This window comes from Ammospiza caudacuta, chromosome 11, assembly GCF_027887145.1.
Source record: "Ammospiza caudacuta isolate bAmmCau1 chromosome 11, bAmmCau1.pri, whole genome shotgun sequence".
Lineage (NCBI taxonomy): Eukaryota > Metazoa > Chordata > Aves > Passeriformes > Passerellidae > Ammospiza > Ammospiza caudacuta.
In genome coordinates, this window is record NC_080603.1 from 15,862,704 (window position 1) to 15,880,809 (window position 18,106).

The 18,106-nt window shown below is 42.2% G+C and overlaps 2 protein-coding genes across 2 annotated transcripts in view; both read left to right on the forward strand.

Annotated features, from left to right (window-relative positions):
* ATP13A3 (ATPase 13A3) overlaps positions 1 to 4,848 on the forward strand; it is a 52,304-nt gene extending 47,456 nt beyond the window's left edge. The window contains exons 33-34 of the mRNA XM_058811886.1: positions 1,402 to 1,491; positions 2,960 to 4,848. Of these exons, the coding sequence (XP_058667869.1) occupies positions 1,402 to 1,491; positions 2,960 to 3,157 (288 nt within the window). The 3' untranslated portion in view covers positions 3,158 to 4,848. The remainder of the gene's footprint in view (positions 1 to 1,401; positions 1,492 to 2,959) is intronic.
* A 3,695-nt stretch (positions 4,849 to 8,543) lies between these two features.
* GP5 (glycoprotein V platelet) lies at positions 8,544 to 13,744 on the forward strand. The gene is made up of 2 exons (XM_058812470.1): positions 8,544 to 8,655; positions 11,147 to 13,744. The coding sequence occupies exon 2, from the start codon at positions 11,173 to 11,175 to the stop codon at positions 13,087 to 13,089; it is 1,917 nt and encodes a 638-aa protein (XP_058668453.1). The 5' UTR covers positions 8,544 to 8,655; positions 11,147 to 11,172; the 3' UTR covers positions 13,090 to 13,744.
* The last annotated feature ends 4,362 nt before the right edge of the window (positions 13,745 to 18,106 follow it).

Sequence of the window (18,106 nt, forward strand, 5' to 3'; positions counted from 1 at the left end):
AGTGTGCTGTGTAGAAATCCCAGGCTGTTTCTTTCCTTCACTTCAAGTATAGCTCATTGTCTTTCTCTCCTTGTGTGCCTGGCTGGATTTTCTGCTCCCTCCACTTTTCACTACAGACCTGTGCCACAGGTCACATTCTGAGTATCTGGGAGAGGCCACTGGTGGCAGCTCCTTCCATCTTTTAACAAGGTACCCTGTATTTCACCTGGAGTTTGTTCTGCTGAGAGCTATCCCTCAGTAATGCCTCTTTTAAGTGTCTCACAATTATGAGATACATGAGGATGGGATCTTCCTTAGTCACACTTGCCAGTGTGACACTGTTGTGTCACGCTATGATCATATGTAGTTTTGTCATTGCTTCTACAACAGGAGTAATTTCTGACTGTGGTTGTTTTCTGTTTGTTTTCTGAAATGCTGTGAAAAGCTTTTGCTCCTTCCATGTGGGTGCCAGACTAGGATCACAAAGCATGCAGATTCCTTCTACCATATGATAGAAAATATTGCACAACAAAGGCAGATCCTAGCAGCTGTTCCTCCTCACCCCTGATGCCTGGTATAGACATGCTTAAACCAGACTGGCTTCAAAAATGAACATCTAACAAGCTGAAGATTTGTTGGCTGATGCTTTATAAAAGCACTGTCAAATTGTGGTACATTACAAAATCATAAGCATTATAAAAATCTGTTACCAAAGTCTGACTAATCAGCTCCCCATTTTCAGTGGCAGCAGTTAGTCAGATGTTAGAAATGGAATCTGTCCAAGGATCAGAGTTGTAGGCTCGAGGCCATGGAAGGTGCAGGTTCACACCTGCGTTGTCAGATTGGCTCAAAGCTCCTGAGTCCGCCCATGCAGCTGTATGAGGATAACCAGATGTGCTCAACATACTGTTCAAATTCTGCCCTCTTTTAAAACCATGGAATTACACATACCATTGTGTATATTTCCTTTATTCCTGCTGGTGGCCCAGCTTTACCACCCCACTGCTACTTTTCTGAGAATGTCACTAGTTTAGAACAGACTATGTAAAAAGGATAACTCCAAGATGGTTTATGGGGAAACTGCTCTAAGCACTCATGTCTTCATGTGGTGCTTTCACAGGTTTTTAGAGTATTGAAACACATGTGTATTTATGTTTTTTACCCATAGAGATGGATGCAGATTTGGTCATTGTTGCTGTTGATTTTAGAGTACCTGTTCATATTCTTAAATTTTGTGTGAGCACTTTAAGAATGGAAATGTTTATCACAAAAGTACCAAAAGTAGCATAAACCCTCCATTTTGCTCACCACTGAATTAGTTATGGCTAACCCACTGTTTCAGGTTTTATTTGTAATGTGCACACTAACAACAATTGATCATTAGTTTCTTTAACTCTTCCCACTCACTGTAATGTCTCACAGAATGTCCTCCTTGATATGATCCTTTGGAAGGTTGTGTTCAATCGAGACAAACAAGGAGAATCTCGCCTCACCATACCCCAGCCGCCTCAGGTTGGAGACGAGTATTTTGCTGTCCTCATTTCAGTGCATGTGGATTAATTTGGTTTTGTCTCTTATCTATAAGTGTCTGTTGCCTTATCTTTAGCTTAAGTCTGCCTAAATTAGATTTCATTAAAAGCAAAGGCTTCTGGGTTTATATTTTTTTCTGTATTGGCACTTAAAGACTTCAGTGAGTGTGTGTGCAAGAACGGTGAAACAAACCTAGAGTATTGCTTTAAGACTTTTCTCACTTCATTTTTAGTTTCCACATCAGCAAATTTTTTTGGTGTCACAAGTTAGTACACTTGGACTGGGAACATCTTGATTTGCTTAGAAGCAATGAAAATAAATTATTTGGTTTAGAGTTCTGGGCCCTTGTCTGAGAGCAGTAATTTTCAGCATGTACAAATGAAACAAAACAAGATGGCAAATGAAAATACACTATTACTGTTTCAGATGGTTTAGGCCACTGAAAGGTTTTTCAGGTGACCATGAATTTTGCTCTGGTCTGCCCCTTCTGCATGAAGGAAATCTATGTGAATCCCATAAAAAACAGCTCTACTTTAAGCCTGTTTTACTTTTTGCCTTATTACTTTTGGCCGATTATACATTTGTGCTTGCTAGAATTACAGTGGTTTATTTCTCAGCACTAAATTTTATTAAATATATTCACTTCAGATTTACATTTGTCCTTTTGAGCCTGTTGTAGAACAAATTGTCTTGTGGTCGCTGAAGAATGGAAACTGTGCTCAAGGCTCACATTTGTTTCAGTTCACCAATTGACAGACATTTAGAGCATGATGAAAACTATAGAATATATTACTATTAAAATGTCAGCCCTGTAGACTATAGGTGGTCTCTGAGACATGAGAGGGATTCATTCTCAAGAATGAGAAATGGTGTTTCTCCTCCCCAGCTAATTTAATTACATGCTTTTAAGACTGGGAGAGGAAACATAGGAAGGAAGTCTTAAGTTTAATAATTTGTGTCCTTTTTAATAGCTATTAATACCTGCAGTATTTAGATTTCACCAGCAAGTTAAATTCTGCTACTTTTGTCTGACTGGCTGCCTTCAGTTTAACAATTCACGACTTAAAAAGTGTTTTGGGATTTTAGGAATTTTTCTAGACCAGGCTTTTATTCTCCAACAGTACAATAATTTATTGTTCCCTGTTCTATCTGTAATTATTGAAATTACTATAGAATATGCATAAAAACTGTTGGTGGTCTTAGATGTTATGATAATGTGAAATAGTTGTCTTAATAATGTTTTGTCTTAATAATGTTTTTTGAATGTCATTACTACCATAGTATAGAAGACACAACAGAAGAGTTTCTGTATCACAGGTCCAATCCAATGTGATAATGAAATAGTAAATTAAAGACTGAAATAAGTTTTTCTTCTAGTGATTTACTGTATTGTTACTGACTTTTGTTTTTGTTATGGTAATCCAATTTCCAAATTTGTTCACTTCTGCAGGAGGCTGGGGACCGCTGTGGAGTCTGTTTCCTTTCTTCCCTGTTTGGTTGTAGAGAGAAGACACCAAAAGCCAAGTATATGCACCTAGCTCAGGAACTGCTGGTTGATCCAGAATGGCCACCAAAACCCAGGACAACAACAGAAGCAAAAGTACCATCCCAAGAAAATGGTTCATATCAAATCATCACTGTAACGTAGCAGTAGATCCTGGTGGCATGTATCTTTAGTAGTATTCAGAAGAATGTAATTTTAAGGCTTTATTTGAAACTGCAGTGTGCTAAATGTCAAATTCTAGTGCAGATATTTCCAACTGTTTTGTCTCTCTGAATACAAAATTCAGAGCCAGGTGTCCTATGGCTATACATTTTAAAAATGTAAGTTACCTTAGGCAGAACAAAAATTGTGTTTCCTTCCACCTTCTTTCAGATTTCATTGTTCCTAAATGAGATGCATTTGAAGGTTTAAACTGCAGGGCAGTTAAAACAGGTTCACATTATTTGCCTGGAGTACTTTAATAGTTGTTCTAATCTGCTTATCTGGGCGTGTGTTCATGTAAACCCTATGATGTGATGGTTTCATGGCTGTACTAGAGATGCATAATAACCTTGTCATGGTTTGGGGGTTTTTTGTGTCTGTCTTTTTGGTTGGTTGGGGTTATTTTGTTTGTTTAGTTGGTTTTTATTTGACTGATGAAAAGTTTTGTGCCTCAGAACGGTTCTAAAGTTTGTGTGTGTACCTCTTAAATTTGTCCCTATTAGTAAGGAGTGTTTCCAGGTGTAATGTTTGGGTTCTAAGTTCAATTCTTTAGTCTGCCGCAGCAGGAATTGGGAATGCTGTAGAAGCAATATGCTCTGTCCTTAAGAAATAAGCACATTGCTTTCATGTGGATTCTTGGCTTCTCTTCTAGCTAACCACAGAAAAGGCTTAGGTAGCCTCCAGGGGAGGAGCCATTTGGCTACACTCTAAAAGTTTTTGGAGAAAGAAGGATGGAGAATCTAAACACTTTTTTCTATGTCATGTTTTATTACATGTAGCTATGCATTTCTCCATAAACCTTGCTTTTTCCAGCAGAAGGGTTGAATTATCCCTTTGTGGACCATGTTTTATTTGTAAATCTAAAGATAATTTTCCTATATACCTTGAAGTAGTAAGGCCAGAGTTACTGCTGCAAGGGATATGGGAGTGGAGGGAGGTATTGTCACATGCCCACGTGTGGGGTTTGTGCACGTGGAGAGCACAGGCATTTCAGAGGCTGCAGTGTCTTCAGCGCTACATGTAGCTGTACAAAACAAAATTAAGAGAAAATTGAGCTAAAGCCTGTCTTGCTACAGAACTATAAGGCTAATGCAGGTTTTATTTATTGAAAAAAAAAAAAGATGAAAAAGATAAAAGCTAGTATCACCACTAATGCTGCTTAAGCACTAGGGGTAGCCATACATCATTTTGCCATGAGGCAGTATCAGAAGACAAGACCACTAGAAAAATAGGTCTACAAAGAAGTAGAGCCAGACAGCACTTTGACTTGCAAGGCTTAAAACTTTTTTGTTGTTTTTTTTTTTTTTTTTGTTTTGTTTTTTTAAACTACAAATTACTTATCTGGAAACCATTGTCAACTTTGTAAATGTTTGGAAAAGTCTTCCTTAGTGTCTTTGGGAAGATGATCAATAATAAGTCTTGATCAGTCTATTTTTGACCAGAGGCAACTAACTGGTCCAGATACCTCCAAGCTTTGGGAGGAGATCTGGGGTCTGAAGAAGTTATGATTCTGTAGAGATCCTTTAGAGAAGGAAGTGGGGTCCTTAAGAGTAGTTGTGGAATGAGGGCCCCAGGTGCACTGGATGGCTGGGATTGTTTTGAAGTGTGTATATTCTGATGATGGAATTTGAGGTTTTGATGTTAGGGATTTTTTTCTTTTTTTCTTTTTTTTTCTTTTTTTTTTTTTTTTTTTTTTCTGGGTTGTCTTGTTTTGTTTTCTTCTTTTAAATTCCTGTGGAGACAATTCCATTCCAGCCTTGTTTTAATAAGCAGAACTTTTCATATCAGGCCTAATTCCCTTGTGCTGTTCTGTAGGACAGTATGGACAGTGTGCCCTGCTGCTCATAGAATCATTAAGGTTGGAAAAGACCTCCAAAATCATCAACCATTAACCATGTTAATGTCAATCATGTTGTGGTTTCTGCAGTGTTGAATATACTGTGCCAACAGGGAATTTAAAAGTGGTGCTAAATGGTTTGGAAGACCTTTTCCTAGAACTGGGTTATTGCTCCTCCTAAATAGTATGCATATGGGTGTACTATCTTCCAGTCCAGCTGTCAACTCTTTTCCTGATTTCTGTTGTTGTTGTTTGTTTTGAGGAGTGGAGCAGGGGGAAAAGGGGAAGTGGTTTTCTTAGCATTCATTCAACAGAGCAATGTTTTATATTGTCCTGGCTTCATAAGGTCATAAACATGAACAACATTGGTGGCTTTTAAAGGGTGTGCAAACATTGGATACATTAATTAGTCATGAACCTTAGTCGGGTGGCTAATTTCTGCCGATGTTGATTTTACAAAATCTTTGTAGCATGGAATAACTGATGAAGAATAATTCTCAGCTGCGAAAGTAGTATTCAAATCTAAACAAAAATAATATTTTAGTTGAAAAATATTGTGAAGCTATGCATCTTGGACCTGGGAGCTGTGACTTATCCTTAAACACATAAGCTTCTGCTTTCCATTTCACTGACCATTTTAGATTTGCTGTTTCATGGGAACTGCAAGGAAATATTTGTGCTTTTGCTTAATACTTTCCTAGACTGATAATTTTTCTTGGCTTGTTTTGTTTCTGAAGCTAGTTTTTCAGTCTTATTCTAGTTTATTAGACTTAGCTAGAAAGTGAGGAGGAAAACAGCTCTTTAAGGTGGGCTTGTCTTCAGAGAACATTCTAGGGAACTGTTACTAAAACAGAAATTGCCAAGTGTCTCCACTTAACTGAGTGACTAATGGCTCATGAGCGAGTAAACTTGAATGTTTTGCAAATGGGAGCTCGTTTGCATTCAGGGTTGGTAAATGTTCCTGAGGTTGCATGCTTGAGCTCTGACGCTTAGTCAGGAATAATAAATCAACTTTTCTGAGAATCCATCTTGTTATTGCAAGTTCAGCCACAAAATAAGCTTTTGCATTTTCTGCAATTATTGGGATTTATTCCTTCCTGCCCAAGAGCTGAATTTGACCACCTATAATTTTTCTCATTTTGAGCAGTTTAGTTTTTCTGGTTTTCAGAAATGCAGCAAACTAGATCTGCACTAGTGTATTCAGTTTCTGTTTTGAAGTAAGATGAAATTCATTTTGTAGTGAAAAAAAATCTTTTTCAGTGTTCATCTTGGAAATCTAAATTCAGGTGAACAGACCAAGTTAGTGAGCTCCACTAGATACTGGGTAGACATTTTCTTCCTGCTGTATATTTTGGCCTTATGTTGAGGAGTTTGATTTATTATTAAATTATTTGTGTATGCAGACTTCAATCTGTACGTATTTTATTTTGATGTATTAGGATTTGTAAATATTACTGATTTTTAAATATTATTTATGCACATACTTAAAGGACTGGTCTATCCAGAAAAGCAGTTGCTAAATAATAAATGTTACTTTTTAGAAATAAATTACAAGATCATGAAATTGTATATCCCTCAGGGTTATTTTTAAAGTTTTTTTCCTTCCTTTCCCTTCAGATTCAATTAGCAGTAACTCTAGTTTCATGTACTATAGAAATAAATCTACTGTAAAAAGAAAATGCTGCAAATAATGCTTGAATAGAAGCGGCTGAAAAAACCCACAGAACTGACTGTCCATATTCATCATAACTTTAAATTGGAAACTCTTACTGTTGCACTTTTTAAAAAGTTGTTGGATTTTTAATTCTATTTATTTTTTTCTTTCTTCATGAAGGTTGTGCTGAACAGTCATCCCAAATTGGGTAAATAATCCTGTACTGTATATGTGTATATGCAGTATAATACTAAGCAGATGTGGAGTCCTTTTTATGCTGCAAATTTTTAATGCTTATGTTGGTCATCACAAAATGAGAGAGCTCAAGTCCTGTTGGATTTCTCCCATGAAATTCTGAATTGTAAACTTAGGGTTTTGTATGTCTAAGGGAAAGCTGTGGGTTTTTGACAATTTTTAGAATCTTGAATATGTTGATTTTATATACAGTAAAGCTTCAGGTTTTTAAAACTATTTTCAACAAACTGCAGCTTGTTTAATAATTATGTGAACCAGAAACTACTTAGTTTGCCATTAATTCCTCGAGCCTAACACAGATTAAAATGTTCATCATTACAGCACTCTCTAGAAGCTCAGCTTCCTTTTATTTTTAAATCTGAAATGATACTACATCTTTGTATTTAAAATATGTATTGCTGCTCTAGAATGGTACCCTGTTGTCAAGAGGCATACATAAATAACTGTACAATAGAATTGTAAATAGACTTGTAAATCATTTTTGTGACTGAAGCTCTTTGAAAATAAAATTAAAATGAATGGATATTTTAACTCTTCTCATTAGTTTCATGAAATTGTTTTAATTATTCTTTCTAGAATTAGGTGCAAAGCTTGTTGAAGAACACAGGCTTACTCCCTCTGATGTCATGGATGTGTTGTTCAGTGCCTCTGTTTCTGCAGATGGGGTGGGAGGGGTGCCTGCTGTGTTAGTGTTCTGCAGGGGATCACACTGCAGCTTCTCCTGGTGGCTTAGGAGAGCCATTCTAAAGCCTTGTACATGTGATAGCAGCTTGTTTCCACCTTTGGTTATTGAGATGTTCCTTCTGTTTGGACATGTGGGAGGCATGATCTGAGCTGTCATCATTGTCACAGTCATCTTAAGCAAAATCATGTGGAAATGAAGACATCTTTCTGTCCTGTGGCTCACCTTCCATTGAAACAGTCATTGGCAGAGCACATTATTTTAAACTTGAAGACAAGATACTTAAGCAATCTTTTTACTTAATAACAAAAACTGAATCTTTCAATTTCAAGCTTCTATTTTTACAACTTAGCTTTTCTCTTTCAGAATCTTACAGGTTTTAGGTTTTGTTGGCATGCCACTCCAGAAGACTTTGAGGAAAAACAGAAACTAAATGTGTCAACCTTGGAATGCTTAGCCAAAGTATTAAGTAAAAGTCCCTTCATTCCTTACTGAAATTGCTTTGACTTCAATCCTGCAAGAAATTAAAAGTCAGAGCAGCTTTGTCAAGGTAGGAGCACTTAATTTAAAGTGGATGTATCCACTCCTTCAAAACCTATTTAGCAGACTGGTGACAAATTTGAAATTTCTGATCACATCTCACATTGAAATGCAGATTTCTGACTTCACTCAGATTTGCTTTGGTTTGGCTGAAGCACATACCCCAATATCACTACCAAAGAAGCCACAAGTGGGTTTTCTGCTGTTGGGTGTGTGACTTAAAACTTTCGCATTTTATGTGAGTAGTTTCAAGCCCTACTTTTGGAGTTACATACAACCTGTGGAAGTTGGTCGTTTGAACAATTATAAGCAAAAAATCTGCTCTGAAGCTTCAAATATTGTTTGGCCTTTGGTCTGTTTCAGTAACTGGACAAATACGGGTGAAAGTGTTATCTGGAGGATGCCTTTTGCTGTTTTACTTCCCATTTAAAGTGCAGTGTCATGGTGAAGCCTGATTGCCTGCTCTCCTCCTAGTAAGTTCCTTTAAAAAGCAGATAAGTTTCTAAGGTACAGCTCAAAATTTCTTTGTCATGCTTGTGTGAGTTTAGGAACTTGCAAGACAGTAAAAGAGGTAAGCACCACTGTAAGCAATACATGTGCTTAGTGTTCTGTAAGTTCAAAACTGATTTGAGACTTCTGATATAGTAACAGCATTAATGTATTGCCTCTGGCATCCTTTTGTAGTCTTGAGAAATATTGGGGTGGTGGGGAAGGGGGCTGAAAGGGAAAGAGGCTGTAGAGCAGGCTTTGGTAAGTGACCAGCCAGGCTGGTGCCTTTTCTGGAATGCCAGGTGTCTCATGTGAGGGTGTGAGAGAATTTTAAGGCATGAGAATGTATCATTGTGGGTTTTACTGTATTCTGTACTGTTAAAATATATATATATTTTTTTTTAATACTGTTAGCAGTTCTAAGTGTTTGAGACCCATAGGCTTTTACAGTTCTTGTGACAGCACTTACAGCCTTCATATCTTGCAAAGAATTTCTACCATTTTGCTGTTTGTCAAAACTAGTACTTTCTAGCATTTCTGAGCACCTGCTTGTCTTCTGTATACTCTCTTATCTTTTGCTATAACACCAGGAAAACAGTCATGAACCTACAGGCTGGTGTTAGTCTGTTTCTGATTTTACAGAGCGGCCTGTAGTCATACCTTCCAAGGGACCTGCATTTGCAGTTTCTAGCATAACAAACTGGGTTTTTATCATCCATTTGGTTCAAGTCAGGGCTTGAAACAGAAAATTCTTAATGTGTTTCTGAATGGAGGGTTCTGCTTGTGGGGATACGTAGGATCAGAGATGGACTGAGTTACAAATTCATTGAAGTAAAAGCATCACTGGCTTACGACAAAGTTTTGGGGTAGGGAGGATTACTAGGAGGGTGAGATTCTCTGAAAGATTCTTGTTTGACATGTGAAAGACCTTTAGAAGAGTGGAATCTTGTGCTATTTTTTGGTGATGCCTATGTCTCATTCAATGAGTTGTGAAAAGCCCACTGAGATCTTGTTTTGTGGGACTGTGTTGCTGGTGGTTGTTAGCCCTAAATGCCACGTCCTTCCCTTCCTGGGGGAGGAGTTAGATATTTTACCAGACTTCAGTACTCTGAAGCTGAATAAAATTGGAATTTTTTTAAAAGCACTCCCTTTTGCTCTTCTGGCTTTTTTTTTTAATGCAGTAGCTGGTTTGGACATGCAGCTGTTTTGGGTTTCTCTTTCAGTGAAGGGAGTTGAACCCAACAGTATGTCTGTGGGGTTGGTGTGGGAGAGCTTCATCCTTGCCCCTGAAAAAGAGCATGTGGGGATGGAGCCTTCCTCTCCCCCATGTTCCTGGTGCAGAGGGCTGGTGTTGTGTCAGCTATCCCAGTTACATCTGTGGAAGTTTTGCAGCTATTCCAGTGGTCCCAGCTGCTGCTTGTTCTGCTGCTCAGCCAGGTGCCTGAAATCCAGGTTTCTGATACACTTGGACTTGTTGATTTCATTGAGGAAGTATTTCTGTGGGTTTCTGTTTGACTTGCTCTTTTAAATATTACCATTTATACCTACAATGATTGCTTTCCTGTTTGGAAATGTATGCAACTTTCCAACTTTGTGGTGTGTTTCATGCAGATGTGCCTTTATTGCGACAACTTCCCATCTAATTTTGTGCACTTCTTTCCTCTCATTTTACTGAACTTCCAATTCCACTGCTGATAGCTTGGTATTGTGTTAAGCTGTTGAAATGAGACTTGGTGGTTGTCAGAGGTTCACTACTGTCCTGTGCCATATGGGGTCTTCTGTGTTATTTCAGGCTGTGTCAAAAATAGCCTGTTCCTTCTTGTGTGTTCCTGGGCTGTTCCAAGAAGCCATCACTTGAAAATGCTGAGACAGGATTTAACTGGACGGTGCTGTTTTGCTTTTCACCACTTAAAGTACAGGACAACCTTTTTACCTCCATTGTCTATTTTTGCAGGCTAAACTTTATTTTTTAACCTCTGATAACTTACAATGAAAAACACAGTGAGTGCAGGACCTTTTGATAATTTTTGAAAATATTTTTGGCATGTAATTTAGTATAATACACTAAACCTTGTCTAGTGGAAGATGTCCCTGTCAGATGGAAAGATATGATCCTTAAGGTCCCTTCCAACCCAAACCCTTCTGTAATCCTGTAATGCTTTTCTGTTTAAATAAATATGTCTTTTGACTACTTAAGTGTTTCATCATGATTTTTGTATACTTTTATTATAGTTAATTGGTACAAATACAAACAAGAAGTACTTGAATTACAAAAATTAATTTACCTGTACTTCTCAGTGTAAGCTGAGTACTTCAGAAATATTGGCAGTCAACAATAAAAGAGATTTTGAAGTTTGCTTTCAAGGCACGAGAAATTTTGCACACATATGCAGGTTTATGATATAATCACACATCTTTGTGAGCTGCTAAGTTACCTATGATCAAATCCTGATTCTCTCTTATCTCTTGTAACAGCTAATGTTTCTGGCACTTCAACAAGGATGTTGGTGTTTCGTTTGTCAGTGATGATCAAGCTTTTCTTCCAGTTGGATGCATCTATTTGTCCTGAGAAGTGTGACTGCTCTTCAAAAAATGCAATTTATTGCTCTGGCCCCCACATAAAAGACCTGGAATTGTTAAATCTGCCTTGCAACATGACAGAAATTCACATAACAAATGCTAACATATCGTACTTGCAGGATGTTTTTGCTAGGATGGAGGAACTGCAGCATCTCATCCTGTCTTCAAACAACATCGCTCTGGTTTCACCAATGGCTTTTAAAGGCTTGGGAAGGCTAAAAGTCCTCAAACTGCTGGATAATAAGCTGGTTGAACTTCCACCAGAAGTATTTGATGACATGGTGCAGCTTCAGCAATTGATCATTGAAAGTAACAGGTTGAATTCTATTGAGGAAAATCTGTTTGACAAACTGGCTGTTTTGCAGGAGCTTTACTTGAACAAAAACCAACTAACAGCACTTCCCAGTGGCGTGATGAAGAAACTCACTAAACTCAGAGTACTGAACTTATCAAGAAATTACTTAGCAGCACTGCCTAGAAATATATTTAGTGCATTAGCCAGGCTTGAGAGGCTGATGCTGTATATTAATAGACTGTCTTCAATAGAGTCTGGTGTGTTTGCTAGCCTGAAGGAGCTGCAGGAGCTTTTCCTGCATTCCAATAATATCCATTCCATTGCCCCTGATGCATTTCATTGTCTTCGCAAACTAAGAACGCTGACACTCTCCAGGAACAGGCTTCAGGTTTTGCCTTCTGGGCTTTTTTTGCACTTGCACAACCTGTCTAAACTGACCTTGTACAGGAACCCACTGAAGTCTCTTCCAGAAGTGCTGTTTGGAGAGATGAGGCATCTTGGTAGCCTATGGCTGTATCACACAAAGCTCTCAACAATACCAGATTTTGTGTTCAGTAACTTGACAAATTTAGAGCTTCTTGTGCTGAGTTTTAACCCAGAGCTTATGGTTCTTCCTAGGAATGTATTCAGTGGCCTGAATGAACTGCGGGGCCTTTCTCTCCATACAAGTAATATTTCCAGTTTGCCAGAGGGAATCTTTCTGAGCCTTCAGAAACTGCAGAACATTTCCCTGTTTGATACAAGGCTTGAGGTTCTTCCTAGAAACCTCTTTCATAATCTCAAGCACCTCCAGAAAGTTTACCTGAATAGTACTAACCTGCAGTCTCTTCCTGCAGACTTCTTTACTGCTTTACCTGAGCTGGAAGAAGTTGTCCTTGACGACAACCCTTGGAAATGTGATTGCCAAATTCTTGGCTTCCGAGAATGGCTCCAGAAGAGCACAGCAATAGTTAAAAATGTGCCATCTCTGATGTGCCACAGCCCACTGGCACTGCAGAATATTTCTCTTGTGTCTCTAAGCATCGATGACCTGGAGTGCCTGCCAACCACAGCTATGACCTATCAGACGTTCAGCTCAACTTTGACATCTCCTGTGACGGAGCACTTCACATCATCTCAGGAGACTGCTGTAACAGTGCTGTCTGACATGGAAATCACCAGCACACTCACATCCATTCCTCCTGCAACTCCAAGTTTTACCTACTCCCATGTTGAAGATGTTGGACAACCTGGGCTACACTTCTCAGATGTTCCAGTCCAAACTTCTCCCAGCATCATAGCACGAACCAGCAGTGTTAGAGGGACAGATTTAACTACTCTTGTTTGGTGGGATGAGTTTCCAGCCCACAGCAGTGCTAAACCCTATTTTAATATCAGAGTTACTTATTGCCAGCTACTCTTGTGTGTTCACAGTTTGATTTTAACACTCCAGACTGTAGTCATTGTGCTCAGTCTGTATGTGATGGGTAACACCAGGCAACTCTTGCTCTCCAGAAATATTCCTGCTCAGCCTGTAGTTCTGATAAGAATATCAAGAAGATAGAGAAATCTAGCCCAAGAAAGAACTGGAAGTGTTGCTTTGGATGTTTTTTGAACATTTGAGCAGTTAATACTTGATTACAGATCTTCATAGCAAAGACCATAAGGACCTTGTCTGTATAACATAATGGAAATGAGTTTTATGCACCTTGCAGCATTTGCCAAGAGTGGCTGTAATCACTGTAAATTGCTACAGCACTTAGTGCATGAACCCAGAGGGCAAGATGGAAGTACTGTGGTCACCTCCACACGTGTGCTCTGGGTTTCCTGCCTTGGAGTGCTGCCCTGTCCTCTGCCAGAGGCTGCTGCCTGCTGGGTGTTCACTGCTCAGATGGAATGCCATCAATGGAGGAACTCTTACATAAGAACATGGCTTCAGCTGTGCTTTAGACATTGCCCAAAGAACTCCAATAATATTATTTCCTCTACTGCCTGCCATCTTTTGTCTCCTTACTGAGAAAAAAAAATTAGTGGTTTTGGGAGGAGATGCTGGGAAGGACCTTTAAACGACAGGGATGTGTGCAGAATGGTGTGGTGAAGTGTCTTAACTTCTGCTTTGTGTCCTCAGCCCCTTCCCAGGACGTGGCATGAGGAAGGGATACCAATCAAAGCTAACAGCAGAGGAAGATGCTGAGCTAGGAAGTATAATCATGATGTATTTTATTGTTTGATTGGAGGTTTTCTGGAAACTTTGTAAAGTTCCTACAACTCTGAATTTTAAGTAAACACTTTCATCCTTAAACTTTGGCCAGTGGTCTGAAAAAACAAGGAGTTCCTGGCTGCATGATGCAGGGAATCCTGAAACCAGAGTGCTAGGAGGATGCCCACGACTGAGAGGGGGCTCCACAGGCATGAATTGGTTTGAGAGCTGATCCTGACTGAGCTGGGAGAGAAAAGAATGGTCTCTCCTGGGCTTGGCCAGCAAAACAGCAGCATGCAGGTGAGGGGCAGGGAGCCTGCCTGAACTGAGGGCCACAAAGTGTCAACTCCATTTTGAAATTGGCTGGGGAACATATACAACTTCAACTTGGAGTGTCCAGTCACATTTTCAGTCTCACTATTTTTTACCTTATTACATCCTGCTATTCCCTGACTTCCAGTCCTTTCAAGTGTTGATGTGCAAAGGCAACTACTAGGCAATAGTGTGGGTTGTGGTCTTTATACTAACATTTTATTAGTATTTTGAATGGTATGAATATTTTAGTTCATAGGTAGACTGGTGGCTGTCAGGCTGCCTGTGCTTTAGTAGCTCTTGGATTTAACTATCAGCTTTTATCTACATTATGGGACTTCGTTTGCTCTTAAAAGCTCTGATGTGCTTAAAAACCTCTGGGTGTGGATCCCTGGCTTCTTGGGCCAGAGAGCCTCTACTCTAGGAGTAATTTTGTAACCTTAGTGACTTTCTCAATATTAGGGACTTTACTGGATGGCCTTTAAATGCATAACAGATTTGAGGTGAAGAAAACTTGCACTTCCTGCAGGTTGGTTATGGTTGGTTCCCTGCTGTGTGTTACTATAGGCATGAAGAATAAACTGTAACTTCTTTGTTTCAGGGTGCTCTGCTGCTGGGCCTAAATTCCTCTTTGAAAAGAGAGAATGTGCTTCTATAGTGTTAAATGATCATTGTCTTGCTGGTGAGGTTTAACAAAATTTGGCAAACCAGGCTAAATGGGAGTTAGAGCTATCCCTAAAGAAGCAGAAACACAAGTCACTGCAAGTGGTGCAAAGCAAGCTGTGACTGGAATCATAAACAGATGCTCCAGAATATTTACTGCAATATGATTGAGAGAAGCACAAAACCAGCAGTGAGCTTTCTCAGTGGTCGTTCTGGGTGGTTTCATGTAGTATTTAAGAAGAGAGAGTTGTTGCAAATTTAGTTTCTTGGTTGGACAGCTGTAATAACCCCTCGGTGCTGTGCCAGCTCCAGCGCTGTCACACGGTGCCACGCAGGCAGCTGCTCGCAGCAGGCAGGTCAGGATATCAGGGCTAGTGAGGAAATTCTGTCTTTGACTTCTACAAACCATGCTGGGGATCTTTACCTCAGTGAAGGAAGTGTGCTCCAGGTGCTTGGATGCACAGTGTCTGATTTGTGAGGAAAAGCCCCTGTTTGCCCATGGTGTGGGTATGACACTTTGCTGCCCACCCCAGGGCAGCACCAGCTGTGCCTTTGTGAGCCCTCTCTGGCTGCCCTGGCCCTGCAGAGCCCCAGCTGGGCCCCCACGCTGCTCCTTGGCTCCGGCTGCAGCCGCTGAGCTCCAGCTCTGGCACAGAGCTGTGCACAGGCAAGGCTAGGACAGGATGATTCCTCCTCATATGCTGTCATCGGGCTTTCCCTACGCCTGAGCCAGACAGAAGGGGGAAGTGAAGTCATCAGACAACAAAAGGCTGCAGCAATGAGTGCCTGGGGTGGTTTACTAACTTTCTCTGAGGTGTACTTGTTTTGAGCTGCCTCTGATTCATTGTTTCTTGCACAGTGGAGCTCAGCCCTTCCTGAAAAATTCCCTGGCCTGAGAAACCCAAGGATATCCTTGTGCATACCCCATTTCTGTTTTTCCTGGAGAAGGGTTAGTTTTCCAGGTCAGCACGATGCAGCTGTGGCCAGAGGAAGGCAGCAGGCTGGTCCTTCAAAGCACTGTTCCCTTGTGTGCAAGGATTCTCTCAGTCCCTGCAGCCCACACTTGCATCATCTACTGCCCAGCCTTTGCCACCAGGCTGGACGGGAACACAGGCTGGAGGTAAGAAACTGGAGGTACCTAATCCCTGATCCAGTGGGTCCCTGATATTGAGGAAGAGGTGAATGCAAAGCACATGCATTACAGTGGCTGAAGGGGTTGGTTCTTCTCTCTTGGCTCCAGATGGAGGTGCAGAGTCATGGTTAACAGCCCTGCACGTTATCCAGACCTCCAGGTCAAGGACCTGCTTCCAGGACCACATCCTGGCTGGGAGTGCTTGGGTACCTCCCCACCAGGCCATCTGTGCCAGCCCAGTCACAGCTTGCTCCATCCCTTTGAGTGCTTGCTGCTGTAGCAGTTGCTCCTGCTCTCTCTGTTGAGGAAATCCTGGAGCAGTGGGAGTTCTGACCTACCCTGTGCCAAGCCATGGGACTATTCATTGCGTTTCCAACTTGATGTCACCACAAATGCCATTCTCCTTTGCTTGCTGGGAGTTGAATCCAGAGAGTCCCCAAAGCACAAGTTGCTGAGGGTGGAACTGAATGAACTGCTGCCACAAACACTGGCAGCTCTGCCTGTTTCACAGCCACTGCAGCAAGCATTTCCAGCACACACATCCTTTCCTGGTGTCCCTGGTGTCCTGGTCCTTTCCATCCCACACCTCTGCCTCCTGAGAGCAGGAACTGCAGCAGGGCCCTTGTAACTCCTTGCAGAGGGCAGTGAGCTTGGGCAGCTGCAGTTCAGTCCTCCAATGCACAGCAGCAAGATCAGAGCCTGCACCTCAGATCTTCCCTGTCCTGATGTCAAAGAGAAGTAGGGTGATGGCAGATGTGCTTGGAGCAGGCCCCAGCAGTGGCTCAGGAGTGATGCAGCTGCTGGCTGCGAGGCAGGAGCCCTGGGAGCCTCTGCCTGACATTATGGAGCATTGGCTGTGTCTCCTCCAGGCCTCCAACCAGCAGGGCTGGCCCAGGGCTGCTGATTTGGCAGCTCTGATATCTGAGCATTTCCTAGGGATGTCAGAAGAGCTGGGAGGAGATGCAGCCCAAGGCACGTTCCCAATGGACAAGACATGAGAGTTTACAGACTCACAGTGAGCAGAAGGCCTGAAGCACCTGCTTTGTCCCAGCTAGGGAGTGGCAAACGAGGGAGGTGTTATGCATCCATTTTTTGTAGCCAAAATCTGGATTTATACTCACCTGTGGGTGTTAGTGGGTAAAGTCCTGGGATAGTCTCTTACTTGGGCCAAGGAGGGTGGGTCCCAGTTCACTACAGGCTGGGAGCTTCTGTTCCAGCAGCACCCGGACCCATCCACCACTGGGCTCAGCAATTGCTGCTGTAGGACTGGCATGCCAGACTTCCAGCTGTGCCTTTGTATCTCTCTGCACGGAAAAAGCTCAGGGCAGAGAGCCAGTGATGGCTGGCAGCAGCTCTGCAGTCTGCTGTGCACTCCTTTGCTGGCTTCTTCTGGGAAGAAACGAGGCCCCTTTCCCCTTTCGTGTGCTGGGGAGAGGTCCCTGGGCCACTTTGTGGTGCCAGAGGTAGCTTTACACAGATGGAGCTGATCCAGGGAACATTTCTCAGCGTATGAGCCCCTGCCATCGCCTCCCCCTCTCCCAGGACAAGCTCTTTCCGCTCCGGATTATCCCTGCGGGCGGAGCTGGCCGGGCCCCGCATTCCTTCCAGCCTAGCGCTGCCGGAGCTGGGGCCAAGCCCCGCTGCTGCTGCTATCGCTCGGGCCGGGGCGGCTCTGCTGCTTGGGCTAACCCCACTGGAGCCTGACATCCTAAACGCCGTTTTCCTGGAGCTCCAGGAGGGTTGTGGTGGGCCTGGGGCTGGTGCTGGGATGGAGGTCAGCCTGATGGCCATCCCTGCGAAGCAAAGCTGCTGCTGCTCCCTCCCAGAGTTCCATAAGCACTTTCCCAGGGAAGGCAGGCATGGCCCCGTCCCTTGGGACAGATGATGGCAGAGCAGCGAGGCAGCCCTGGCCCTGCATTCCGCAGGCAGGGTGGGAAAATGTCCCTAGGGCTGGATCACTGACCCTATGGAGGAGCTCTCTCATTTGAGCTCCTCAAAGGATTAGGGGGGCCCGTGGTGAGGCAGGGGCTGCTGCTGCTTCTCTAAGAGTGGAGGTGTCCACAGCACCAGTCCCTGAGAGGGTAATGTCCCTTCCTTCACCCCTCAGCTGTGGTGTGAGCCTGTGGGTCCTGCTGCAGGGCTCAGGCCCAGAGGTGTTCCTTGTGCTGGAACACGGTGAGCACTCCCTCTGTGGCCCCAGCCCAGCCCTCCATCCTCCTCCTCCTCCCCTTCAGCAGAGTTTGGCCTGGGGCCTGAGGCCAGCTGTGTGCACCG

What these genes read in the sequence shown, in the direction of transcription:
- GP5 (XM_058812470.1), top strand. Translation starts at nt 11,173, where the DNA reads ATGTTGGTGTTTCGTTTGTCAGTGATGATCAAGCTTTTCTTCCAGTTG.